The sequence below is a fragment of the Maylandia zebra genome, linkage group LG4, assembly GCF_041146795.1.
Source record: "Maylandia zebra isolate NMK-2024a linkage group LG4, Mzebra_GT3a, whole genome shotgun sequence".
In the NCBI taxonomy this organism is placed as follows: domain Eukaryota; kingdom Metazoa; phylum Chordata; class Actinopteri; order Cichliformes; family Cichlidae; genus Maylandia; species Maylandia zebra.
Genome location: NC_135170.1, coordinates 20,863,448 through 20,890,509, shown reverse-complemented (window position 1 = coordinate 20,890,509; position 27,062 = coordinate 20,863,448). Strand labels below are relative to the sequence as shown.

The 27,062-nt window shown below is 42.9% G+C and overlaps 2 protein-coding genes across 5 annotated transcripts in view; both read right to left on the bottom strand.

Annotated features, from left to right (window-relative positions):
- Window positions 1-21: 21 nt before the first annotated feature.
- Window positions 22-7,674, bottom strand: slc5a11 (solute carrier family 5 member 11). Its single transcript, XM_004558339.4, has 16 exons — window positions 7,226-7,674; window positions 5,824-5,970; window positions 4,990-5,061; window positions 4,797-4,901; window positions 4,649-4,708; window positions 4,432-4,536; window positions 4,227-4,332; window positions 4,063-4,143; window positions 3,769-3,974; window positions 3,043-3,178; window positions 2,762-2,869; window positions 2,523-2,673; window positions 1,678-1,846; window positions 1,037-1,252; window positions 536-710; window positions 22-426 (listed from the first exon to the last, which is right to left on the bottom strand). Exons 2-16 carry the CDS (start codon window positions 5,968-5,970, stop codon window positions 197-199), a joined length of 2,067 nt encoding a protein of 688 aa, XP_004558396.3. The 5' UTR covers window positions 7,226-7,674; the 3' UTR covers window positions 22-196.
- A 120-nt stretch (window positions 7,675-7,794) lies between these two features.
- grid2ipa (glutamate receptor, ionotropic, delta 2 (Grid2) interacting protein, a) overlaps window positions 7,795-27,062 on the bottom strand; it is a 30,732-nt gene continuing 11,464 nt past the window's right edge. For 2 of the 4 annotated variants that reach the window (XM_024802293.2, XM_024802296.2), the window contains 19 exons: window positions 26,742-27,017; window positions 25,664-25,749; window positions 25,515-25,584; window positions 24,835-25,131; window positions 19,934-20,085; window positions 18,387-18,548; window positions 17,828-17,934; window positions 17,552-17,699; window positions 16,370-16,701; window positions 13,044-15,452; window positions 12,823-12,910; window positions 12,338-12,427; window positions 12,005-12,201; window positions 11,762-11,917; window positions 11,383-11,469; window positions 11,167-11,296; window positions 10,878-10,996; window positions 10,615-10,779; window positions 7,795-9,420 (listed from right to left, as the gene is read on the bottom strand). In XM_024802293.2, the coding sequence (XP_024658061.2) occupies window positions 9,340-9,420; window positions 10,615-10,779; window positions 10,878-10,996; window positions 11,167-11,296; window positions 11,383-11,469; window positions 11,762-11,917; window positions 12,005-12,201; window positions 12,338-12,427; window positions 12,823-12,910; window positions 13,044-15,452; window positions 16,370-16,701; window positions 17,552-17,699; window positions 17,828-17,934; window positions 18,387-18,548; window positions 19,934-20,085; window positions 24,835-25,131; window positions 25,515-25,584; window positions 25,664-25,749; window positions 26,742-27,017 (5,152 nt within the window). In that variant the 3' untranslated portion in view covers window positions 7,795-9,339. The remainder of the gene's footprint in view (window positions 9,421-10,614; window positions 10,780-10,877; window positions 10,997-11,166; window positions 11,297-11,382; window positions 11,470-11,761; window positions 11,918-12,004; window positions 12,202-12,337; window positions 12,428-12,822; window positions 12,911-13,043; window positions 15,453-16,369; window positions 16,702-17,551; window positions 17,700-17,827; window positions 17,935-18,386; window positions 18,549-19,933; window positions 20,086-24,834; window positions 25,132-25,514; window positions 25,585-25,663; window positions 25,750-26,741; window positions 27,018-27,062) is intronic. The other 2 variants (XM_024802294.2, XM_076883137.1) reach the window with 1 other exon arrangement.

The window sequence follows — 27,062 nt, the reverse complement described above, 5'->3', positions numbered from 1 at the left end:
TGTCCATTACTTGAGGGGTTTTTTGTTGTTGTTTTTTAAGCAACAATTGACATGACATTTTTATATGATTCGTATTACAAAAAGTCAACCACATTTTTATAATTTTTAAGATAAAACTTTACAAAGAGTGAAAAAATAAAACATTCAAATCTCTACAGTCTTTCATGCAGCCCATTCTTTGTCCATTTACTGCCCATCAAGCCCAGTAACCAATGATAAAGGCGGTTACAGAGAGGCAAATGATGAGGTTTGCATTAACAATGAGTTGTAGACGGGGCTTTTCCTCCAGAGAACAGATCGTTTGTTCAGGTGCAGGAAGCGGAGCGGGATCATCTTCCTTGTTCCGTCTCTCCATCCCACACAGCCAGTAGAGGGCAGACATCAGCTTGGACTGACTGCGTACACTGCTGGCAGACGATGCTGAATCTAAAGGGTTAAAAGGAGAGAGGGAGGGGAAAAATAACTTGGAATTGTCTCATAGATGCGTTGAGCTGAAGAGTTGCCAAATGGAAAAGAGAGCAGGACAGAGACCTACCTTTCCTGTGATGACACGCGTTTCCATTGCTGCTTCCCACCTCTCTCCCAGTGGCTCCCACATCATCAGTCTGAATAGCAATTACATCTAATGTTGTGCTGCTTTGCTCTGATGCAAACACCTGCTCTCGAGGCTTCACTGGGTCGAGTCTTGTGAACCATGTGAGTCGACTAATCTGTTTTTTTTTTTTTGTTTTTTTTTTGTTTTTTTAAAGAAACAAAAGTGACAGTCAAACTTTCTGAGAGTTAAAGAAATCTATGTATTGTAGAGAGGTGCGACTTACACTACATATGTTGAAATGTTCTCTTCAGACTTTAAAAGGTAATTAACAAGACAGTCTCATTATAAATGTACCCTGTGGTATTATTGACACCTAGTGGTGCTACAGAGTGATGTTATGAGCTGATCCTTGTAATGTTTCCATCCATCCATTGCTCATGTCTTAGCAAAAGTGTGTTTAAAGACAGTCGGCATTTTCTTGAAAGTTAACAGTGGCTTCACCTGCTCTGGTTTTGGTTCCTCTGTAGCCAAGCTCACTACAACCACCACAACGAGGGTAATGAAGGACAGCAACATGGAGAAGTAGAGGTAATGAACATATTTTAACACTGCAGGTCTGTCGTCCTCTTCATAGCACAGTGGAGCAGGGTAGATGAAGTCCAGTAACATACGAATACACCCGACCACAAGGCCAATAGCCAGGCCCCAGAAAGCACCCTGCACCAGGGAGGGAGTCAAACATCAGCATTATACACAGTGTAATGGAACATGAATATACACTCAACGGCCACTTTATTAGCTACACCTCACTAATGCTGGGTTGGACCTGCTTTTTGCCTTCAGAACTTAACTTCTTTAGGGCATAGATTCAACAAGTTGCTGGAAGCATGCCACACCAAACAGCAACTGTGCCAAGTCACTTAAATTTCCTTATTGTCACATTCAAGTTCAGCAAGTCGTTTTGAACACGTCTGTCAGTCACATGGCAGCATTTAGTTGTTGCCATGTGAATGGCTGTTTAGATATTTGCAGTAGCGAGAAGTTGAACAGGTGTGCCTAATAAAGTGACCAGCGGGTGTATTTTCCATGAATTACTTGATCAATCGCAAGAACATTCTGAAGAAGAAGAAAAAACATCTTGCCTTCTCATTGGTCCTCTTCCAAAAGCAGCCCATGAGGAAGATGATGGAGACGGGGGGCTGGAGGTAAGTGCTGATGGACTGGATGTAGATGAAGAGCTGGCCACCCTGACTGGCCTGGACGACTGGAATCCACAAAACGGACACCACAACCAACACAAGCACAAACACTCTGCAGCACACACATCAAACCATAAAACGGGCGTTATGCAATAATAATGAGGTTCTGCAATGCACAGATTTGACAAAGAGCAGAAAACTAAAGGCGCTGGAATCTAAACGACACAATGCATTTAGCCATTATTGAGTAAAGTTTGGTGGATGAGCTCACATAAAGGGCCTTATACAAAGCTTTCTCAGACAGGACCACTTTAATTAAAGTAGGTTGTTATTTCCATCTGCAGTAATTCATATATGAGCTCTCTTATGGGATCACCCCACTCTTTCATTTTGCATGCATGCAAAGCTGGAGGCGGGGAGAGCAGCATCAAAACGCCTCTTACAGAACAGAGCAGGCATCAAAGACCACAAACATTACATTCATTAAGTCAGACAACATAAAAAGAAGGAGCTGAGGTGGGGGTGGGATTCAAAATAGCTTGCAGAGGCAGCAGCAGCAACTTAAACAGTGTCCCCTGTGTGAGATTTGTTGATTGAATCATAAAAGTTTACGCAGGTTGGCATTAACAAGATCGACTTACTGAACTAATACTATGCTCAGTTTTCCAAATGTAGATGCTCTAAGTGAGAATAAAGTGCAGAAATGCTTTTCTGCTCAAACTTCAGGCTCAGCATACGATATACATGCTGCATGTTTTATATCAGAATGCCCTGACGCGGTCACATACCTGCCCACAATCATGAGCTCCCATTCAGAAGCACGGGATCTGAAACTCTTCCACAGGTCCATGGTAAAAATGGTGCTGGCACTGTTAAAGATGGAGGTCAGCGAAGACATGAGAGCAGCAATCATCACAGCCATCATCAAGCCCCGCAGTCCTGGGAGGAAAGACGCACAGTTACCATAAAAGACTCGTCACGTAAAGCATGAAGCAGGAAACGAGGTGCAGCAGAAAGAGTCTCTCACCTGCAGGAAGAAGCTCCATGACCAGTTTGGCATAAGCGATGTCTGAACACCCCACTGGATTGCCACAAATCTCTCTGCACACCTCAGGTTCTGCACAAGCCACTTCGTCTATGCACAGTAGAAACACACCCGCGTCAGTCAAACTCAAATATCCACAATATTTTTGTTTAGTGTTACCTAAATACCTCACACACTTTCAGCACCATTATGGAGGCTAATGTTATAATATGCAGTAAGGTCAAACACAGTATTCCAGCTGCAGCCTACAGTTCTCACTGTACCTGTGTAAAGTATCCTGCTGATCATGCCGGGGATCATGATGGCAAAGAAGGGCAGAACTTTGAGGTACGCAGCCAGCAGGGAGCCTCCTTTTGCATGGGTCAGGGTCTTGGCAGCCAGAGAGCGCTGCACAATGACCTGCAGAGAGTCCCGAATTAAAAGCTGACCAATAAATATATATATAAATATATATATGTAAAGCAGGTAACTACATATCTGTGTAATGTAAGGCAGAATGGAACCACAAAGCTTACTGCTATCACTCAGGAATTTGTAAGATATCAGGGGCTAAACAGATGCTGCTGTGTATCTGGAAAGACTGTAAATGCTAATTAAAACTAACCGTGCTTTTTCTTATCTCACTTCAGTTGGACCTTTGAAACATGCCAGCTTCTTTACGGAGTAATTCTCAAGATGAGGATTTTCAGATTAAAACTCTCTGAGTACTCCAGAGAAAATTTTTAATCGGCGTCAACAAGATGTAAAAGCTCTAAGTTGTACTTTTATATTTTATAGATGAAAGATCTCTTGACATCTTACATCTTAAATTCATTTTTAATGCTCATGTTGGTAAATCAGGGCTCACGAGCTCTGAACTGCCTTCACTGTAGAAACGAGGTTTGCCTATGAAGCCTTTGATTTGAACTCTACCGATTAAACACTCTCTGAGGGGAAAGCTTCCTTTCATAACTTTAACTTTCATAACTTTAGCTTTGAAAATCACTGACCTGATCAGAGCACCAGTACCACATGGAGGGGATGGACATGCCGACAATAACACCAGGCCAGGGGAGGTCAGAAGTCACTGGATCTCTGAATATGTGGAAAGCATCTTCTCGGGGGATGCCACAGGTCGAGTTGGGTACACGAATTGATGGGATGGCTTTGCCGTAACCCTCCATGAAAGCATTCCAGCCTCCAACCTCCACAAAACCTACACATAGAGACAAAATAGTCAGATCAGCTGGATCATAAAGGGTTGGAAACTGGAAGCTGTGATTTTCACTCATATCCTCACTTACTGAAGCCCATGAGGGTCAGAGCTCCTGCCAGCATGATAGCAGTCTGAGCTGCATCTGTATAGATAACTGCAGCCAGACCACCTGTGAACAGCAAACAGCACATTATGCACTTCTAGAAGCTGGTAAAATACAGAACAGCCAACATGAGCGGGACTGTAGCTCACCTGCTACAGTATAGATAGCAGTGACTAACAGCAGCAGCACCACAGCCAGGTAGATGTTCCATTGTAAGGCAAGCTGAATGAACAGGGCACCTGCATACATGTCCACCTGGCCAAAAACACACATAGGTTTATGCTAAGAAACTAGAAAGAAATTAACCCAGATAAAGCTTCACAAAATAAATCACTATTGTGGATTATAGCCTACCGATATTTTTGTAAAGATGTAAATAAATAAGGAAAGGATGGCTATAAACAACTGAGTTCTTCTACCACCAAACCGCCTCTGCAGATACTCTGGCATCGTTGTCACCTGTAGAAGAAATAAGGTCAAGCCCTATGAGATCACGGGGGAATAAATGACCAAAATCATGCATGCAACAACTTATTGTTTCTTTTGTTCAGAGTGTGTGTAGAAAACTCACACCAGAGGCAATATAAATGGGCAGGAAGAGCCATCCCAGCAGCAGTACCATCATCATACCCTGTCAGTTAACAAATATCAGCACCATCAAGAATTTAAACCTATTAATATTTCATATCAAAGTTATTTTTGACAGATTATTTTCTTACATTCCACTCGTATGCAATGGCACCAATTCCCGCTGCGGCTCCTGACCCTGCCAGGCCGATGAAATGTCCACTGCCAATGTTACTGGCGAACAGCGAAGCACCCACCTAAATATAGATGAGAGTCCGAATCAGAACATTTTGCCTCCATCTGACTTTTAAAGTGTGCTCTAGATAGAGTTTCTGCACAACTCACCGGCCACCAGGTCATGTTCTTCCCGGCTAAGAAGTATCCATCCACCGTGCTGCGCTTTGTCCTCCACATGGACTGGAAAAAACATGGGAAATGTTATAGAACCTCTTAAAGGTAACAGTAACAGAAGACCTATTTATTCATAATGCTGAGATGGAATCTATTTGTAAGATAGAGATTAAGTTAAAAGGCTTCTAAAACTTCTAAGACAACATATCTCAGGGACCACAAAACCCAAATTTCGCTGCCCAATCCCAAATCTAAACATCCCTCGTATCTTCTGTGTATAAATGATCACAATGCGTCTGCTTCTAAAGATCCCGGCTGGCTTTCAGACCCACCGGCTCACTTATTTTAGCTTGTAGAGCTACAAAATCCACCCATGTAGGTGAACTCTGTAGCTTCATGTGCCTTCATGTGTCAACACAGGTACCTCAAATCCACCTTTTTACATTTAGAGGTGTTTTCTTTGTTGTTATCAACAAAAAAACACTGCATTCTTACTGTCGCTGGACAGTAATATGATCTTTAATCTCCATTTGTGAGCATCCAGGTTATCAAAGGAAGTTAATTATAGGAGAAGGGCAAGAAAAGGGGCAATATAAAAAAGTGGAATGTAAATTCTGATAAAGCTTGATACAGATCACTCTGCTCTCATTGAAGGACATTTGCCGATTGCAAAGATTAAGTAAGAAAAAAGCACTGATACAGATACTATACAGAGGTCTTCACAATATGTTTTATATTTAAAGGCATTAGATCTGAATTCGTTTTAGTTTGTATGACAAAGAATACAGATTGCCATGTAAAAATGTTGGTATCATTTTCTGTGCTTACCCATAGGCCGACTCCCAGCACCAGTAGAAAATAGATTACCAGCACCACTATATCCACGGTGTCAAGCGTACTGCCATGCCCTGGAGATGGCGATGTGGATGGGGGCACGCTGGTCCCCTGGCGTTCTACTGGAAGGTCAAAGGTCATCTGGAATCCAAGAATTTAAAGTCAGTCTCAGGAGCCAACAATGAATGAAGTAGAAAATTCTTTTCACCTTAAACACAGACATAAAATCCAATTACCAGACTTTTTTTTTTTTTTACACATTGCTAGAACTGGGTTGGACTGGCTTTTTTCTTCATGGCATAAATTCAGTTAGTTTAGCAAACGTTTCTCAGAGATTTTGATCCAGATCGACACAAAAGCATCACACGGTTGCTGCAGATTTCTCAGCTGACCGTATGTGACAGGAATCTCCTGTGCCACCACAGTCTGAACTGTTGACAGAGCGGATCCATGCTTTCATGTTGTTTACACCAAATCTTTTTTTTATTTTATTTTTTTGAAGGGATGCCAAATGCTATAATTTTTCTGTAAAGCAAATTTACCTTGCCTATGGGTATAAATAAAGTTACCTTGACCTTGACTCTACTATCCAAATGTGCAGCAGAAATCAAGACTCATCATCCAGGCAACATTTTTACAGTCTCCTTTTGTCCAACGTTGGTGAATCCATGTGAACTGTATCCTGTTCTTAGCTGACAGCAGTGGTATTCGGTGTGGTCTTCTGCTACTGTAGCATGTCTACTTTAAACGTTTGACATGTTGTGTGTTCAGAGAAGCTCCTCTGCATACCTTAGTTGCAACAAGTGGGTATTTGCCTTCTTGTCAGCTTGAAGCAGTTTGGCCATTCTAGTCTGAGGCATTTTCTCCCAGAGAACTGCTGCTCACTAGATATCCTCTCTTTTCTTGGACTATTCTCTGAAACCCTGGTTGTGTGGGAAAATCCCAGCAGATCAAAAATTTCTGAAATATTTAGACGAGCTCATCTTGCACAAACAACCTTAATAAAAAAAACCTCCTCCATTCCAATGCTTGGTTAGAACTTCAGCATGTCCTCTTGAGTTGGCACAGTTGCTGCCATGTGATTAGATGATTAAAGATTTGCCTTCATGAGCAGTTGTGCAACCCAATGTGTACCTAATAAAGTGGCCAATGAGTATATGTACGCGTGTGCAGTTGAGTTGACCACCATGTCAGACAGACTGCTTTATACAGCACCAAAAGTACTTCACTCTTAAACACATCTGCTGGCTTGTTTAAGACTTAGTCAAAGTTCCTCCAATATAGTAGAATTAAAAATGACAAAACAGCTATATCTGAGATAACGGCAACAACTGCAGCTCGCCATTTTACCCTCTTAGGCTTTCTGTTGGATATTAATTGAATAAAACAAGCTTACCTTTCAGTACACCGTCACACTTTGTATCATTCCAGCTGGGCTCTCTGCAAGTCAACTCGTGCAAGCCAACCGATTCACAAATGTGTCATGAATGACTTGGGAATCAAAGCTTCTTCCATTCCAAAAGATCAAACTCCACTTTTACCTCGTCCACAACACGGTGTAGTTAAAATGTAAGAGATTTATTACTCCACACAGGGAAGTCTTTTCACAACAGAGTCCCGTTGCCAGTAAAATAACTGTGATTTCTGAATGTGTTAAATGCATGTAAAATACACTAAAGATGTGGGCAGTGATAGTATGCTATCAAAGTAACATTGAGATTGTGTGTGTGTTCACGTCCAGGAGAGAAAAATGCAGATACAGGCTTATCTTACAAAGACAAAGGCTCATTAACACTGCACCTCAGTAGCAGAGATTAACTGGTTGCAGCAATGCCATGTGGAGCAGTAATCAGGTTGTAAGGACACGGGTATATGAGGTGTTTGATTTTGCCCTGGCATAAATACAGTCCATTCAGCATTCCTGTATAAAGACAGCTTAAATTCTGAAGAAGACATTCACCCAAATGTGGATCTCACACAGCTCTTTATATTTGTCAGATTTAGATTACAATACAAAACACAGACTTAACACTTAGTAGGCCTTAAATGAACGCCAGTGCCTTAGAGGTTTACATTCTGTACTTTAGCCAGAACATTACAACTTATACCATTAGAAAACAAAGGTTTTACTGACTGCACACATAACTGTTACCGTAATAATTTGTCTTATGATTTCAAAAAAATATTAGCTATAAGCTTCAGTTTTTACAAAGCACTGGAATATCTGAACAGCTGGTATACTGCGTTATTAGTTGTGTGTGAAAATGATATCAAATGCTGCTACACGATATGATATTTCGCCCTCTCAGTGGTATAACTCTATGGTCCCATCATATCACACATTCAGTAAAAGAAATACTTGGGTAATACATTAAAGTAACAAAGTGCTTTATAAATTGTAGCGTATGTTTTCTTCATATTCTGGCTTATTCTGTACAGTCCACACGCACAATATAATCCCTATTTACACTTTAATAGATATAACACCAAACAGTGGACTACAGTTAAACATTCATTTATTGCACAGTGCCCGCTGTAAGATCCACATAATCCCACTTCGGCAATCTGTTATCAGTGTCTTCGAGACTGGAGCCAGTGTCACCTTTATATACGTACATGTTGGTAGGATAAGAAGTAAAGCATTATATAGGAGCAATGCAGAAACAAAATGAACAATCCAAAAAATAAATAAATCCTACTGGTATATTGGCACGGTTTGAGATGGAAAATTCCACCAACAGTGACTTTGAGCCAATGATTAATATACACAAGTTGGTAGGGTCAGGAGTTAAGCATTATACAACAGCAATACAAAAAAAAAATCTTACCACCACAGCTGGCATGGTAGAAAATGGAAAATTCCACTGAAACTAAAGGAGTGCTGCAAAGAAAGCATCCTAAGCTGAGGACTTACTTAAGAAAACAAGCATCACTTAGTAAAGAATTTAGGTTACATTCAGTGCGGTGGGCACCTTAAAAAGGTCAAACTAATTCAAAAACTGCTTTTTGTACTTTCATCTGAACCAACGAGTGTGAATATATTTAAATTAAATATCTATTTTTGGATCTATGTCTTAATCGTGGTTATGCCACAAAGATTTTATTAAATCATTGTCGTACCGCACTATGCAGGTGCTCAATGACCTAAACTTAGAGGGCTTAGAGAAATATTACTTAAACTATGCGATGTTACTGAGCGACTATCAAACAGCAGAGTTATCCTGAAGGTTAAACAAGGTTGCAGTCTACTGACTGGTCTTCATCATTGAAGATACATATAATATAGTACAACACTGGTCTAAAGCTACATTATCTGTCTTTGATGCCAATGTTTCTGCTTTTCCCTTCATCTAACTTGTTTTTTTTGCTTGGTATTGTGATGTGTGGTTTATGTGCTTGTATGTTAGTGTATTTATATACTGGTATATGTATATAGGATGTTTGTGTACTTGGGTATACTTTGTTCTGTATGAACAACTGCATGTTGTAATCTCCACATGTGCATGTGTGTTACCAGGCCAGCGGGGAGGCCATTCGTGGACTCCTGGGGCTTTTTGGGATTTCAGCAACTTGCTGATCACTCAGAGCTCTCTGTGGCAAAGAAATGCAGAAAAAAGATGATGCAGGATTTTCTTTTAATTTACTTTTATATACATCCTTTGTTTTTCCATGTAGTATTATTTTTAGTTTTTCTAACCAACTGCTTTGTTGCATGCATCCTGCTTATTGAAATATGTAATATTTCTAGATATATATTTGTATTTTTTGTGACAGTCGTTGTGCGTGCCTTATATGGACAAAAGTACTGGGCCACGTGTACAGTACACCTGCAGGAGGTGCTCAGCCATGGAAACCTATGCCATGAAGCTCCAGGTGCACAGTTTTTGCGCTGATGTTAATGATGTAGGTTGCACTGGTTGACTCTGCCCCTTTGTAGCTGAGCTGCTGTGGTTCTTAAACACCTCCACTTTTCAATAACACCTTTTAGAGTTGATTGTGGAATATCTGGGAGGTGAGAAACTTCATGAACTGACTTATCCCAGTGATGTTTATAAAAACCAGAAGGTACGGGCAGGTACTTGATTTTATACACCTGAAATCATAGACAAAGAGGTGTAGCCCTGTACTTTTATTCATGTGGTCTACTCACTACATAGAAATGTTAATAAACAGGTGTAAAAAAACAAAAAAATAATAAAAGTTTGATAAGTTTGAAAACCACAAGCACAGCAAAGTTCAAAAAGAAAAAGCAGCAGAGGAAAAAGGAAAAGCAAAGAGCTGCTGCACTTAACATACTGAACACTAAATGCAAATGACAGAAATATGCAAAACAGTGTTACATTTTTCAAAACTCTGCTTTTTTAAAATTTAAAGTATAGTATCTAAAACCTCCAATATCAAACGTCTGGCGGGCTGGAACACGTTAATGAATGCTGAGTGTTTACAAAGTGGCCCTGCTAGTTTACATCATGAAGCTCATTATCAGTGCTGTAACCTAGCAGAGTGCTTTTTTGATTTAATGCAGACAGTGCTCATTACTAAACACAATGCACGGCCCTCTCTAAAAATAAAAACACTGGCAAAGCAGAAAATATAGCAAGTAATGAGGCAGTCATCAGATGATAACACAGTGCAACTGTTTATCTGCAACCTTTTAGGTTATGCATCACAAGCGGTTGAGCAAAAGCTACTGAGACGGCTGGGAGGGAACTACAAAGGAAATATGCTGCAGACACAACAAAGATAATCATTTGAATGAAGAATGGCTCAATATTTCCTGCTCACCTCAAACTTGTTTATGAATTCGGCAAAGATACCAAAGAAGGCCTCGGTATTTGTGGCTTTGCCGTCTTCTCCAAAGTAGGAGGCAGTCTTGCTGAATTCTTCCATGGCTCTCTGTTGGAGAGACTCCAGAGACTGGATTGCAGGATGACTGTTTTCCAGGAAATTCTTAACACCACAGAGTTAAGGCACAAAAATGTTTAATCTTATTTACTACATAGTGTTTTCTTTGTCCCCTGACCCCAGTGAGGGGGTTTTAAGGATACACTCATGACAACAGCAAAGCGGTCGTCAGAGGTCGCAGGCATCTTCTGACAAGCTGAGCGAATGTCCTGGATTGTGGTATGAAGGTCATTCAGATCGGAGGTGATGTTCCTCTGGTTTACTAAAAGCAGGTGTGCGTGCAACATAGGAAACCAGAGGCAAGAGGAAAAAGATGCTCAGAGACAAAAAGCAGATCTAGCCAAAATGAAAACAACCACTTAAATTTGACAATCGTGCCAGTACATTTTTGGCACTCTCAACGAATGTTAAAAGGCAAATGTATGTATCTACCTTTTGCTGCAAGTGGAACCATCGTAAGATCTTTGGAAAAATCCAACACATCCGGGAAATGTTGACATAGCGATTTAACCAGGATATGCAGAAATGTTGACTTCCCGTCCACTGTTTTAGTTGTGCTCAGCTGCACGCGATATTGTGGAGTCATAAAATACACATGCAAGCCCATACATAAATACTCCATAATATGTTAAATATCATTCGGTGTACCTCTGTAAGGAAGTTGATCTTAAAGCCTGTAGTTTTGTTGGTTTTAGGCTGGCTGTTATTCAAGTAGTTCCCCATCGCCAACACAAACTAAACAGGGCACAAATTAGTAAGCAGATCTGTTATTGTATCAACAGTAATTTATCTTGATCGTTAATTTTCACCCCTAGTTTATGAGTGTAATTTTTTTGCTCCAGTAATTTAATTTTTCTTCTTTTCTTCTTCTTTCACACAAAAAAGACATAATTTAGCGAATGTCCTTCTTTGCTTCTACAGTGACTCTGTCTCTTATCAGTATCTCACAGACTAGTCAAAAAAGTATGTGGTATTTTCATGTGTTTCTAATCTACAGTGACATAACCTTTCTGAACATAAGGGCTACCTCTAGTATTTTAGCTAGCTTCTTGCTGGTCTTCAGCTCCATGGAGGCATTGTAAATACAGTCATATGCTCCTTTCAGCTCCTCTGTCTTCTCCTGAAGAGAACACTTGAAGAGGAGGCACTGGAGGCGGGTCTGGTACTCCGGTACTGATAACATCTGATATATGCACAACAGGCAGATCAAGATAAATGCAAGATCAATGAAACTCAAAAGTAGCCCGGTAACGGTAAACCAGAACTGTACCTGCAGCACAAACTGATCTGGCTCGCTCAGTTTGCTGGGGTCCTGTCTATACTCTTCATATTTTTTGACCTCCTCTGCATCGGGGGCATACAGTAGCAGCTGTTTAATGTGGGCTGGCTCCAGCCTGTCTGTGGCCATGTTCATCAAAATCTGACGCAGTTCCCCTGGAGACAGCTTCAGGTGGGCTATCAGGATGGCTAGAGGCAGAAGATAATCATCATCAAAGTACTTAACTCTGATTCACAGAGCTACAACTATGGTTTCTAACTTTCATCTTGACATCTTAATTACAAATGACATTTGAAAAATTTTATTAAAGGCAGTCATACTCACAGGCATTGTAAGCTTTCTTATGGGACAGAATTTCTATAACACCTTTCTTCTTGAAGGTTTCTAGCTGAGGGGATGGTTCTGGGGCAGGCACTGAAAATTAGACCGGGGAAGTTAAATGTCAAAATTTAGAAAGGTAGGTGAGAGAGACTGGACAAACAGATTTAGTCTAAATTTTCCTTTTACATAGCTTACATTGATTTCTTAGAGGCAAATTATATAGAGTACAATGACAGATCAAGCCAAGGTCCTTCAACCCAAAGAGGAAGCTGCCTCGTTCTTTGTTTAAAAATCTCTGTATCCTTGGACTGTGATTAAAGACATCTGAAAACCTGATATGTTGACGTATAATGTTGTCTTCCCATCAAATGAATCACTAATCAAAGTATTTTTCACTCTTTATACTGGGCTTCCCTATCTCTTATGAATATTTAGCTGTGCACACAGATAAAAGCACTCCAGTTAGGCACACAGCCCCTTATACTCACTGGCGCTCTTCTGTGTTCCAAAGTGCAGCTCCAGATCCAGATACTTCACCATGTCATGCAGTTTTTCATAGTCAGAATTTGCTCCCAACTGTTAGAAACACAATTTTTTTTAGTTTAAAAAAGGTCTAAATGTTATAGTTTTGCAAAATATTTTACATTTAGAATTCTAAATCTAAACTCGGTGGCACTTTGAGAAGCTTTGGCTTCCAATCAGAACTCACCTGTCCCCATATTGTCCCTTCTGAGTTTTCCACCTGCTCCCAGCGCAGCCTCTTTACACTCATATGGTTGGAGTCCATTCTGGACAGACTAGGTCTTGGTAGAGGTGGAGGGGAGCAGGGTGGGGGAAGAGGAGGAGGTGGTGGGGGCTCTAGGTGCTCCGTGGGGTCAGAAAGAGAGTGGGGGAGGGACTGGGGCTGGCTCTGGCTGTGGGATTGTGACTGGTGTTGAGATTGCAGCAAATGATGCGAGGGCTGTGACTGTGGGCGGGCAGTTTGGGTGGAGGACTGGGGGTGTTGAGGCAGTGGCTGAAAAGTGGAGAGGGTGGGTTGGTGTGGCTGCAGGGGTTGAAACGTGGAGAGAAGGGGCTGGGGCCTGTGAGGCTGCTGGGGAGGGTGGATGACCTGAATCTGGTGCTGGTAGTCCTGAGGAGGTGGCTGTGGGGTCATGTGATGGATGTGGTGGATCTGAGGAGTGCTGGAATGGTGGTGCGTCTGCTGGATAGAGTGGGGTCTCTGGGGGGAGGGTTTTGTGGGCTGGGGGTGGTGGGTTTGGTGGATCTGCTGCTCTTGGTGCCTCCCCTGCACCGACACTTCAGTTTGATGATGGCCCTTTAGACTTCTCCTGCTCTGATGGGAGTGGCCATCCCGATTTAGCTGAACTGGGAGGGATGCAGGCTCTTGCTGGGTTTGATGCAGAAGCTCTGTGGAGGAGTGATGGGGCTTGGGTTGGTGCATTTGATGAGCCTGATGAAGAAGCTCTGTAGAGGAGTGGTGCGCCTGGGGTTTATGAATTTGATGGAGCAGCTCAGTTGAGGAATGGTGGGGCTGTCCTCGATGCATCTGGTGGGCTTGGTGGAGAAGTTCGGTGGAGGAGTGGAGAGGCTGTATTTGCTGCATCTGTTGAGCCTGGTGCAGGAGCTCTGTTGACGAATGATGGGCCTTGGATTTGTGCATTTGGTGGAGCACTTCTGATGATGAGTAGTGGGCATGGACTTGCTGCATCTGTTGAAGCATCTCAGCAGATGAGTGGTGGGCCTGGGATTGCTGCAACTGGTGCAGCACCTCAGCTGAGGAATGATGAGCCGGGGCTTGGTGCATCTGGTGGAGCATCTCAGTTGAGGAGTGGTGGGGCTGGGGTCTTACACTCTGATGACTTTGGTAGATGCCCTCTACGTACTGACCTTGTTGGCTGGGATGGCCTGTTGGTTGGGGTGACGGCTGGTGTGGGGGAGGCGCAGAACGGGACAGACGTCGGTGATGATGAGTCTGGTGGGCCTGCTGCTGCTGTGCTTGGCGCATCATGTAAAGAGGGTGGTTTGCGTGGTGATGGACGGAGTCTGGAGAGGGAAGAGGAGGTAAGGACTGAAGAGGAAGAGGTGAATGGGCTTTCTGCTGCGTTGGCTGGGCAGGCATCGAGTGGTGGCTCTGGTAGATCTGCTGCAGCTGTTGCTCTTGATACGCTTGCTGCTCCTTATAGGCTTGTCGCTCCTCATAGGCTTTTTGCTCCTCATAGGCCTTTTGTTCCTGGTAGGCTTGAAGCTCCTCGAATGCTTTTTGCTCCTTGTAGGCTTGAAGCTCCTCGAATGCTTTTTGTTCCTTGTAGGCTTGACGCTGTTCATATGCTTTTTGCTCCTGGTAGGCTTGACGCTGCTCGTACGCTTGTCTTTCTTGGTAGGCCTGTTGCTCTTGGTACAACTGTTGCTCTTCAAAAGCTTTTTGCTCCTCGAATGCCTTCTGCTCTTCATAAGCCTGTCTCTCTTTGAAAAGTTTCTCTTGATAAGCTTGTTGTTCCTGCAAGGCCTGCTGCTCTTGCAGGAGTTGTTGTTCTTCAAAGGCTTTTTGCTCTTCATATGCCTGCCTCTCCTTATACGCTTGTTGCTCCTCATAGGCTTGCCTTTCCTGGTAGGCTTGTTGCTCTTGGTAGGCTTTTAGCTCTTGTATGGTAGCATGCACCTGTAGGTCTTCCCTTGTAGGGAGGACTTTATGCAAGGAGTGGCGTTTAGGTGGTGGATTACTGCGGGGAGGAGGTGGGGGAGGAGGGCCGGATTTCCGGCGGATGGGCACGTATGTTCTTGGGGAGTGTTCGGGAGTGTAGCTTAGTTGCTGCTGCTGTTGCTGCTGTTGGTGCTGCGGTTGACTCTGTGCAGGTGCTGGGGGCGGAGGAGGCGGAGGTGGATCATTGAACTGGACTGGTGGGGGTGGAGGAGGGGTCATGGGGGGTGGGGGAATGTGATCAGAGGAAGATGAGTAGGTCAGAGATGAGGCATTTTCTTCTCCACTGCTGCTCTGGACATCACTCGGGCTGCTGAGCTCTGGAGCGACAAATCCTCCACTTTCTTCTTCATCCACCACCAAATCGTCTTCATTATCATCATCCTCTTCATCTGGGAAGCCCATCTGCACAACATCCTGGCATTAACACCAATTACACTTCATTAGACCTAATGCCAAAGTGGATTTTTTTGGTACATTTGTCAAACTACAAGAGTTAACCAGAAATAAAATACATAAATGTGTAAGCAGGTTCTCTACAACCTCCTCAATGTATTTCAATGCAAATGCTGCAGTTAAGTTTTTAAATCCTTTACATGCTCTTTCATTTGAAGATTTATTTGTCAGGTCAACAAAGGCTTGTGAACCTCTCTCTATGACACATATTATTCTATAAATTGTCTTTGATTTTAAAAACACCAAGGTCAAGGCAGTCCACCTATGAGAAAACCTTAAGATTGGCAGTAAATTTTAATGATGCTTTATGATGTTGTTTGAAGTCACAGAAACAACAGAAATTCACTGAGGGTAACAGACTATTCTGGTCAAAGATAATTTCATAATACTTTAAAATAAAGCACATAGAACCCTTTAAAACATGCAATTCTTAGTCACAAAAATAAAGAAAAGACAATTTTTATTCATCTTTCATGCTGGATTGAGCAAATATGACATGTTGTACTGCAAAAATAAAAATATAAGCAGATAACCTACTCCAAAATAGGAGCCAGAGGCATGAGACAGATTGACCTATACAACAAGAGAGACTAAACTGGTAAACTGTTGAAATCTTATATTAAACAAACTGGGGAAACATGTCCCAGCATCTTTTATTACAAACACAGAACAATGTCTTTGTGTGTCCTGTGCTTTGTGGCCACAAAGGATTTAACAGGCATTTTATTTTTTACTGCATAAAGCACCTTGTAGAAATTAAAGGAGTTTTGATTACTGTGAAAAGTTAAACATTAGTTTTCCCAGTAGCTAAACAGTTACTCGATGATAATTTCATTTCAGTGCTTTGCAAAATTGGTGCAGTGTTAATGTGATTCTACCTCTTCATAGTCGTTTTCAGGAGTCAAGAAGTCATCGACAATTGCCACCCTCTGTCCCAGCTGCTCGCTCAGTGCATCCAGAAAGCGGTCCGTGTCTTCAGAGCGAGGCGGTTTGGAGAAGGTGTAACGGCGCTTGCTGCTGCGGTGAGCAGGGGGGCTAGACGGGTAGTCAGGGGGTTCTGGAGGTGAGGGAGGGGGACTGTCAAGGCTGATGTAAGGGTTGGACTCCCCACTGGTCTGGCTTGTTAACCCTGATGGGTAGAACTGGGATTGTGGGGGGCTGGGGAGAGGCTCCGGCCAGGATGTATGGGATGAAGGGCCTTTGCGGCTACCTAGGACAAGGAAATGATATATTGTAATGATGACAACAGAATCTTGGCTTTCTTAATTATGTTGAAATGTAGCAGTTAAAAGAAATGTCTCTTTAATGATACCTTGCAGTCAGTGAATTATGAGAACAAATACAAGTAATGATTCTCGTGTTCATATTACATACAGTAATTACATTACTATCAGAGAAATCTAATTTTTGACTGACAGGTGTACTTAATGGTGTGTTTTCTAGTTCCACATCCACCATCACCAAATATGTATGCAGCTCAGTGTTCGATGACAGCACTTTGTTACTGATGTAAAATTTTTAAATCGTCAGAGCCTAACCCAGTGTGATCCAGATTTAATTTGTGAGGACTGCTCTGATCCTTCCCACGTGGGTCATAAAAAAAAAATAAATTAGCCCTTGGGAAAATAATTTTTTGAGGAGATTAAATTTTGTATTTGTCTCAAACCTCTGCTCTGCTGTGTATTTATGTACAGCAGGAAAACAAATCTGTTCGTTTAACCCAGGATTTTTGTATATATTTCTTTTTCTGCAGCCCTTTTTTGTCATTCCCCTTCACTTCTATGTTTTCCCTAAAATCTCTCTCCCTCACACACACACACACACACACACACACACACACAAACGTTACCTAGGTGGTTGCTAGGTAACGTGACAACGCCCCAATAATATGTGACACCGATAAGAAATTTCAGGGCTCTAAGATGTACCTGTGTGTCAGGTTTGGGTGCTCAGCTCCTGATCATATAGGAGGTTTTCATGATGTACAGACAGATGGAGATTTTGTGTATTAGAGTAAGATTCCACTCCAGCTCCAAATGCAAACGTCTACAATCAGCTACCTGTGTTAAGGTGTATCGTAGGGGATGCCGTGCGTGACGGAGGGTCCAGATCCAGCAAACTCTCAGGGGCAGGAGGCGGGCGACTCTTCAGAGACTTGGACCTCTTGGCTGAATACATGTTCTCCAGTTCAGCGTACACTGCTGACAGCTTACATGGTGAAAATGTGCAAACGAATATATAAATATATATATACTGGTTTGAGAATTCTTATCCTAACTCTTTAATTGCCATTATTATATGCATCTTGTCTCATTAAAATGGGCATGGCTACGTACATTAGTGAGGTTGTTGGGAGTTTCAGGGAGAGAGGTACCATCCCCTGACTGTCTCTCTCCTGGAGCTAGCCTCATCCCCGTCTCCAGTAATGGCTCTGCACGGTGGCCTATGATAACACAACCATTGGAAGAACTTAGACTCTTATGAGTGAGATAGACCCAAATATAGATTCCAGCTTTGCATGTGTTGTTAGTATTTGGGCTTTGGGTGGCTTGTGAGTTAGTGAGCAGAGTGAGTGAGATCAGCAAAGAGATATACTGGATTTAGACTGATGTTACTACATGACTGCATGGGATCATGTTAAATACATTAAATAATACATTAAATATGCAAATGTAAAAGCATGTAGTGATTTCAACAAAACTGTTCATATAAAAGAAGCTTGAAGAAAATTTAATTCTGATCAATAAGTGAATTTAAACAGGACCGTGTGGACAGGCACAATGATAACAATATCAGTGCTAATGGCGTCATGATCATGATAGGAGTCAAGCGTGCCGAGGTGGTCGGGGTGTTAATGTTGCTGCTGATGATGACAGAGACAGTAAAGTTCAGTACCCATGCCCAAGTGTGTACCAATGACCAGGTCATCAGAGCTACGTCCCCTCACACTGCTCCTGTACGTGGTCCCTGTCACCCTCATGGAACTGCTACGGCGGTGGGGCTCAGGGACAACCTCGGGCTCCGGAGGAGGGGGAGGTGGTGGTGGTGGAGGTGGAACTGGAACACACACACATGTATTTGCAATGCAGGAGTGTAAGGGGCTGCAGCACCTGGGTTGATTGCATTTCACCGAACTAGCGATTCTATTTAAGATCCCCAAAAATGACCCGTGATTATCGTCAGGACATACGTCTCTGCAGATTCTCAGTCATCCTGGTCATAGTAGTCCTAAGAGCTTGAAACGAAGTCGACTGACTTCTTTAAGTTGTTTGGAGATGTTCAAGAAGCTTCTTCGGTTCTTAAACCAAAAGATGGTGAGTCCCACAAATTGGAAAAATTGGGAAACTGTCTCTGAGGAGGTGGTCATTATGCATCGTAACATGAGCCAAGCCAAGCCATGAGTCATTGCTACCAGAGCCTTCGAATGAAACCACAGTGAGTGGCGTATCGATTCTCAGCCTTCCTATCATATGACCTGTTGAGATCACCTGACACAAGATGTGAATGGGGGTTGAGCTGCCTTAGATGGAATCTCAAAAATGCATTGTAGGTGGCTGACAGTTGGTGTCGTAAGCATCACCTCTGTTCAAAGATGGTGATTCACAGCGGACATAGATGACCTCTTTTACTCCTCTTCTCGGTCCAAAATGTGAGCACTGGCATCCTCAAAAGAGTGACCTTTGTCCTTTAGGTGCAGATGTACAGATGAATCTTGTCCTGTCGAGGTGGCTCTTCTATGCTGTGCGATGTGTTTATGGAGCGGCTGCTTGGGTTCTCCAATGTAGAGGTCTGAGCACTCCTCGCTGCACTGCACAGCATACACTACATTGTTTAGCTTGTGTTTGGGAGTTTTGTCCTTGGGATGAACCAGTTTTTGTCTGAGTGTGTGGTTGGGTCTAAAGTGCACTGGGATGTTGTGCTTCAAGGGAACTTTTTCTGCCCGATTCGTCCCGATCACCCCAAGTTTGTGTTCCAGAGGGTGGTGGGAGTCAAAGAGTAGGTACTGGTCTGTGTGGGCTTCCAGTAAACTTCAATGTTGAGGCTTCCATCCTCCGTAATACAACAGCACAGCCAGAAACATTAAATTATTATCTTTGTATTAACTTTGCATCTTCCCTGGGGAACTTGTGAAGGCTTTGTGTTCTTGAGTTTTGATTTTGACCCAGGTGTCACTGATGTATCTGTACCAGTGGCTAGGTGCTGTCTCTGTGAAAGAGCCAAGAGCTTTACTTTCCACTTCCTCCATGCAAAGGTTGGCTGCAATGGGTCTTGCTGGCAGTCTCCACTGCTTCATTTGAAGTTATGTGAAAAGTGAGACCACATCAAAGGACACTGCCGTTTCATTAGAAGAGTCTCCATCTCACACACAAACACATTTTCATAATCCATATGTAATACCAAGTGTCATAAAAATGTAAACTACAACAAATTTGTGCACTTACCTGGGGATTTGTATCCAAGAAAACGTGAAATCTTGCTCTGGCAGTGCTCTTGCTCTTCATACGTAAGCAGCTGGTAAACAAACTGCCAGATCACCTGTTTTGCTGGAGTGTCCAGCACTGGGAACACATCCACGATCAGAGTGTCAACATTCCTGTCATTGAAGCACAGGCAACGGGACAGAGATCACCTGGCTGTCCAGTTAGAGGTCAAAGGAATTAGAGGGTAACAGGAAAATTTGAACTCAGGTGTATGGCCATCATCTATGTAGTTGGCCCAAGTTATTGAACTGAACTGAAATCCAAACCCACAACTTAATTTGCTTCTAGCTGAGCAAAATACAACCATATTAATATATTACTAGCAATATTATTGAGTCACTAGCTTTCTCTGTCTCCCCCTTATACAGTACACAATCTATGGTCTCTATTAGGGGTGCAACGATACTCGTATCGATATTGAACCGTTTGATACAGTGCTTTCGGTTCGGTACGCATATGTATCGAACAATACAACATTTGTAATTTATTTTATCAACTTTCCTTCTGACGATGCTGTCTGTGTTGAGCGCTCAGTGAATCTGCGTTCGACTACTGCCTAGGCTGCACTGTCGAGCGCAGATCCACTAAGCGTTCAACACAGACAGGATCGTTAGAAGGAAGAGCGCAGGGCAAGCTAGCGAGACAGAAGTTAAGCTCTCCTTGCAACATGGCAAATTGAACCTCCCCCACCCTCATTCAGATCTGGCGTTTGGAATTATTTTGGTTTTCATGTGACGTATGACCCTGAAGGTAAGCCAGTCATGGACTAAAGTAAAACAGTATGTTGGATGTGCCACGCAATGCTCAATTACATGGGTGGGAACTAGTGCGTTAGCGCAGTTAGCTTAACGTGTTGGCTGTCTAGCCCCATGCAGGGGTAGCTCGTTAACGGAGATTTGCCATGTTGTGGCGTTAACGTCATTTCAACGAGATTAACGCTGACAGCACTAGTGGGAACACAACGAATATGACTGCACATTTACGCAGACATCATCCTAGTGCAAAGACAAGTGGAAGCAGACAAAAACAACAAGCATGCATGCTACAAACTTTACCCGAGTCATTTAGACAGCCGTTAGCACATGATTCTCCTTATGGGGACCTGATATGTTTAATATTGTGGCGAGCTCAGACAAGGTGGAGACGGAGGTGTCGTTTGGTCTTGCTTCCAGGGAGCACAGCCGTTTATTGACATCTGCAGAAGAACACTGCCGCTAGCTAACTGCTCAGCGCAACCGCACAGCAACAACAACACACAGAGCGCCCTCTGACCCCGGAAGGACACACCGTCGCAGCGAGAGGGCGTCACCCGTCACTATGGCAACATAAACAAAACATAACTGTACAAACAGAACCCCGAACAGCCCTGACCCGCTACATAGCCCCCACCTAAGGGGTCAGTCGTCCCCGACGACCCCATTATCCCACACAAAGTCCTGCAAATGTCAAGGTGCCTTCTTTTGGCGCACCGGCTGGTCACGACCGGCGGGGGAAAAGTCACTGGGTCAGAACATGGGGTGCCACCATCATCCCACTTCTGACACCAATGTGGCGAGCTCAGACAACGAGGAGACGGAGGTGTCGTTTGGTCTTGCTTCCCGTGAGCTAGCCAGGGAGCACAGCCGTTTATTGACATCTGCAGAAGAACACTGCCGCTAGCTAACTGCTCAGCGCGGCAACCGCACAGCAACAACAACAACACCACACAGGGCGCCCTCTGACCCCGGAAGGACACACCGTCGCAGCGAGAGGGCGTCACCCGTCACTATGGCAACATAAACAAAACATAACTGTACAAACAGAACCCCGAACAGCCCTGACCCGCTACAATATGCTGCTGAGAATATAGCCCAGAAGAAGCGTATAGTATAGCTTTTATTTTGGAAAGAGCCATTTCTCTGTAATAAACTCTCTTTTCCAAAGATGAATGATTCCTCAATCAGATACAGGTGTTACCGTGCCAGATCCGCGGCCCCGAACCATAGTAAGGAAACCTCTGGCAGTTACTTGAAGGTTTCCGTAACTGACTCGTAGCCGGTGTTGTGCCAAAAAGTGATTGTCTGCCAAAAACTGATTTCCGGTATTTGCCAAAAAGCGATTGCTCATATTTAAAGTGCTATAAGTAACTTGTTGGGCTATAATATGTTAAACATATGTCAAATGCATCCCTTATGGATGACATAAAGTCATCTTGAGCCACAAACAACATTCGTGTAGCAAGATACAAGCCGCAATCAGTTTTTGGCAGCGACTTTTATATAACCTTTATTTATGCAGTAAAAAAAATCTCATTAACATTAAAAATGTATTTTGTAAGAGTAAGTTGCCCAACAGGACAGCAGAAATGGCAGCAAATATTACAATAGTTCTGTAAAAATATTTTAAGTGGGGATAAAGGACCGGATTGGTTATAATGTAAGTACAAGTTGTAAAGATACTTAAAAAACAGATAATGTTTTAATTCTTTATGTAACCCCTTTGTATCCCCTGTTCACCGAAGTCTATTTACGAACATACGTAAAGATATTACACATAAAAAATACACAGAAACACTGGAAATCAGTTTTTGGCAGACAATCACTTTTTGGCACAACACCGGCAACAGCTTACTATACAGGTCAACTCCGCTAGCAAAAAGATCGAAGGAGGCGTAGGAAACTGCTTCACCGAACTTTATTTCTTCTCTAAGGCATGAACACCACGTACAGTGGGCTGAAACAGTTTACTCACCGCGAGCATCGCCGACACAACTCTGGCTGTTGAGGGAGTTATTATATTCCTTTTATTTGTTTTCTTTTCGTCTCTTCTGTAGCTAACCGTTACCTTTTCCCCTTCTCCGCTCTCTCTCTCTTCACACACACACCAGGCAGTCCCGCTACACACATCCCGAATACATTTCCCATCAGGCTTCATCCTTAAAGGGCCATGCCTGTAACACAGGGCTTGCAAAATCGCTAGCCCGACGTCCCGGGGCTAGCGATTTTTCCAGTCGGGCTACCAAAATCTATCTCTGCCCTGCCCGTCGGGCTATTGTAGGAAGAAAAATATATGTCAATGCTTTTGCATTCTTTAGGAAATGTAGCTGGGTAATTATGTCATTGGCATCAGTGAGCCACTGTCAATATGTGACATATTGAAATCGCGTTTGAATTTGCGTTTGTTTTTTGCTTTCACTTTGCAAATGTCCAGGTGCCTTCTTTTGGCGCACCGGCTGGTCACGACCGGAGGGGGAAAAGTCACTCGGGTCAGAACATGGGGTGCCACCATCATCCCACTTCTGACACCAATGTGGCGAGCTCAGACAAGGTGGAGACGGAGGTGTCGTTTGGTCTTGCTTCCCGTGAGCTAGCCAGGGAGCACAGCCGTTTATCGACATCTGCAGAAGAACACTGCCGCTAGCTAACTGCTCAGCGCGGCAACCCCACAGCAGCAGCAACAACAACACCACACAGGGCGCCCTCTGACCCCGGAAGGACACACCGTCGCAGCGAGAGGGCGTCACCCGTCACTATGGCAACATAAACAAAACATAACTGTACAAACAGAACCCTGAACAGCCCTGACCCGCTACAATATGCTGCTGAGAATATAGCCCAGAAGAAGCGTATAGTATAGCTTTTATTTTGGAAAGAGCCATTTCTCTGTAATAAACTCTCTTTTTCAAAGATGAATGATTCCTCAATCAGATACAGGGCTTGCAAAATCGCTAGCCCCGGGACGTCGGGCTACCAAAATCTATCTCTGCCCTGCCCGTTGGGCTATTGTAGGAAGGAAAAATATATGTCAATGCTTTTGCATTCTTTCAGAAATGTAGCTGTCAATATGTGACATATTGAAATCGCGTTTGAATTTGCGCTTGTTTTTTGCTTTCACTCTTTTATTTTGACAGCGAATGCGCACATGCGGACCACTTATGTGCACCCGTGTAAATAACATAATGTTCTGCCGGGTGTGTTGTTGGTTTTCTCTCGATTTCTGAGTCGACAAGCGCCTTTGTTACTGGGACCAGTCATTTTAAGAAAGGCCCCCATTAGAACCCATGAGAAATGCAAGAAATGCATTATTGCTCAGTCTGCAATATCTTTCCCAGAACAAACACCAATTGCAAATAACATACTAAAAATAAACCTGAAAAATCTGTTTAGAACAGCGTACTATGTTGCAAAGAGTGAACTACCACTGGCAAAATTTAGCAGTCTTTGCAAACTTCAAAAAGCAAATGTCCTAGATCTTGGTTCCACTTGCCTCTTACCCGTGACTTCAGCGGAAATTTCAAATTCAGGATCTGACACAGACTGATTCAAGTCCTACACAGTTCTTACAAGTTCATAGAAATTTCTGTTCAATTAGAACCAAGTATTTGAGTTGATGATTGTAATTTTTATACAATGTTGTAATTTGTTTTTCAACAATTTTTTGATTAATGTTTTGTTTCCTTTACAATATTATACTTTAATGTATAATATTGTAAAGGAAACAAAACAGGAAACAAAACATCAATCAAAAAATTGCTCTCTTTTTTATTCAGGCTACTTAAATTTACTTTGGGCTACCAAAAACTGAAGAGTCCCTGCCCGAAGGGCTACCAGGGATTTTGAAATTTTGAGAGCCCTGAGATATATTTATTTTTTAAATTACTTTTGTTTCAGCAACATTAAATTTAAAAACTGTACTTTTGAGTTAAAATATATATTTATAATTTTAATAAATGACAAATTAAAAAGGCATGAACATTTTTTTGTATCGAAAAAATATCGAACCGTGACACCAAAGTATCAAACCGAACCGAACCGTGAATTTTGTGTATCGTTGCACCCCTAGTCTCTATCCATACTCTCCTTTTCTCCCTGTGCTTTGCTTACCTATGCTGGAAGAAGTTCTCCAATGCTTTGCAGATTGTGTATCTCTCCTGAATGGTCAGCAGGTGCTCCAACTGCTGCCCAAAGGTGCGACCCTGAACCCTGATACTGGGAGGCAGAATCTCTGCCACCCACTGGAGGGAGCTGAGCACAGGAGAGCGGGCCCGTTCTGTAGGAACGCCGCCTCCTGCAAGGTCCTGCTCTGCAAGGGTAAATGTAGGCGGCCCATCCTCCACTACCAGTGTGGGCATGGCACCGCTTCCCTGCAGCATGGACACTACCTTTTCATGGGAGGAGGTCCTGCAGGCGGACAGATGGTATCCAGGATGTCAAAGGCATTTCTACCAGTCTACCAGTTATTTAGTAGAAAAGCTAAAACTTAATATTTAGTGATGTCACTACTACTTATGTCATCCAAATAACCAGTAACCAATGAATGAAAAGTTGCTTTGGGGGGTACTTTCTTGTCATATTTTGTCTTACTTCAGTCTTGTAATATATTCAAAGGCTCCAAATTTTACAAATGAAAAAAATATCTTTAACAGTGGGACCATAACAACATGTTTATGCTAACTTCCTATCACTTTTCTTCTTTTTTATTTCTTTACAAGCAAATTGCTTTAGGATTTGCACTGTTTTATGCAAAAACATGCAAAGAATATGTGCAGTTTATGCAGTTCAACCTCATGTCCAGTCCATTGAGAAACAGGATGCGGTCTCCTGGTTTTAGACCGGCTTTGTCTGCAGGACTTCCTGAAGAACAGAGAAGGAATGACAGACAGTTTACCTATATGGAGTTCTTATTGAAGTCCATTATCTGCTTCATTCTTACCAGGGATCACGGAGTCAATCCACACTGGAGCATGGCCTCTGAGAGTGAAGCCAAAACTCATGTTGCCCTTGCAAACTCTCACTGTCCTAAAGAAGCAAATTTAAGCTTCAGTTAACAACCATACTCAGAGCTCCTTTGTTGTAAAAGAAAAGCAGGTCACCTGAAATAATCTATCACATTCAGGGGCTAAATCAGCACGACTGTAGTAAATATTAGAAAACCGGTTACAAGAAAGCCCTCTTAAACTTTTAAACATCATTAAAATAACATCCAGTGGACAGAAACTGTTACAATAAATGGGGTAAAGTTCATTAATTGTCAAGCTCAGTGAATGTAGCCTTGAGTCACATAACATAGTTAAACATAGTTCGTCTGCCTTTTCTGAAAGAAGCTGAGCAGACTTCCATATTCAGCACACTACTTTAAATTCACATCCTGCATGAACAAGCCTACTTAAATATGGACAATCTGTCCCCAGGGAGCTGTATAACGAGGAGATCAGGAGTGTCTTGTGGCGGTTTACTCCCATAACTTTAGCAGAAGGTGAAAGGGTGCTTAAATCATGTTTAAAGGTGTTTTTCAAAAACCTCTCAGCATTAAATCTTTAAATGAGTTTATATGAGTGGAAAAGCGAATGACGTCAATTCATGATGAAAAACGGCATCACTGCAGGAAAAGAGAGCAGGCGTGACTGTCCTAATAGGTTTATGTCGCCACTGGTTTTACCACTTAAGGGTCTATTTTTCACTGAAATCCTACATGTTCCAGTTTAAATAAATTCCCTGCTTACACAGAGACGGCGGTTCAGGCAGTTTTGGGGATTTTTTTGGAAAGGTGCAGTGATCAAACATAGGAGGATAGACAGTTATTTAAAGAAACTGGCATCTTGAAGACTAAAAATGACATATACTGTGTAGCTGAAGCCAGCACACTCTGGAACTGATTAAATGTTAGCAGAAAAAAATCCAAATTTCTTATACTGCTCATTATTTTTGCAGAGGTGGGACTTGTGCACCTCTATCTTTTTGCTCTAAATAAACTTTAAGGAAAACCAAAATCATTGTTACTTAACACAGACCTGCAGTTTGTGGTGGTGCCACTGGAGTGGCCAGCTATGAGTGACGTGGTCTTGCGCATGCCTCGGGCAGGGGGTACCACACCTTCCTCTGCGTGGGTGCGTGGCACTGAGCTGGCGCGGGTGGAGACAAGAAGGCGTTCGGGGTGATCTTCGCTTCGGCTACGGCGAAGGTGGCTGCGGCTGGGGTCACTAAAGCTGCGCCCCTTCAGCCGGCTCATCAGGCTTTGGGAAACCACTTCGTCAAAACGCTCCCGGTGCTTCTTGGGAATGAAGATCCTGACAAACATTGTGGGATCAGAACAAACCCCAGAGAGACTGGAT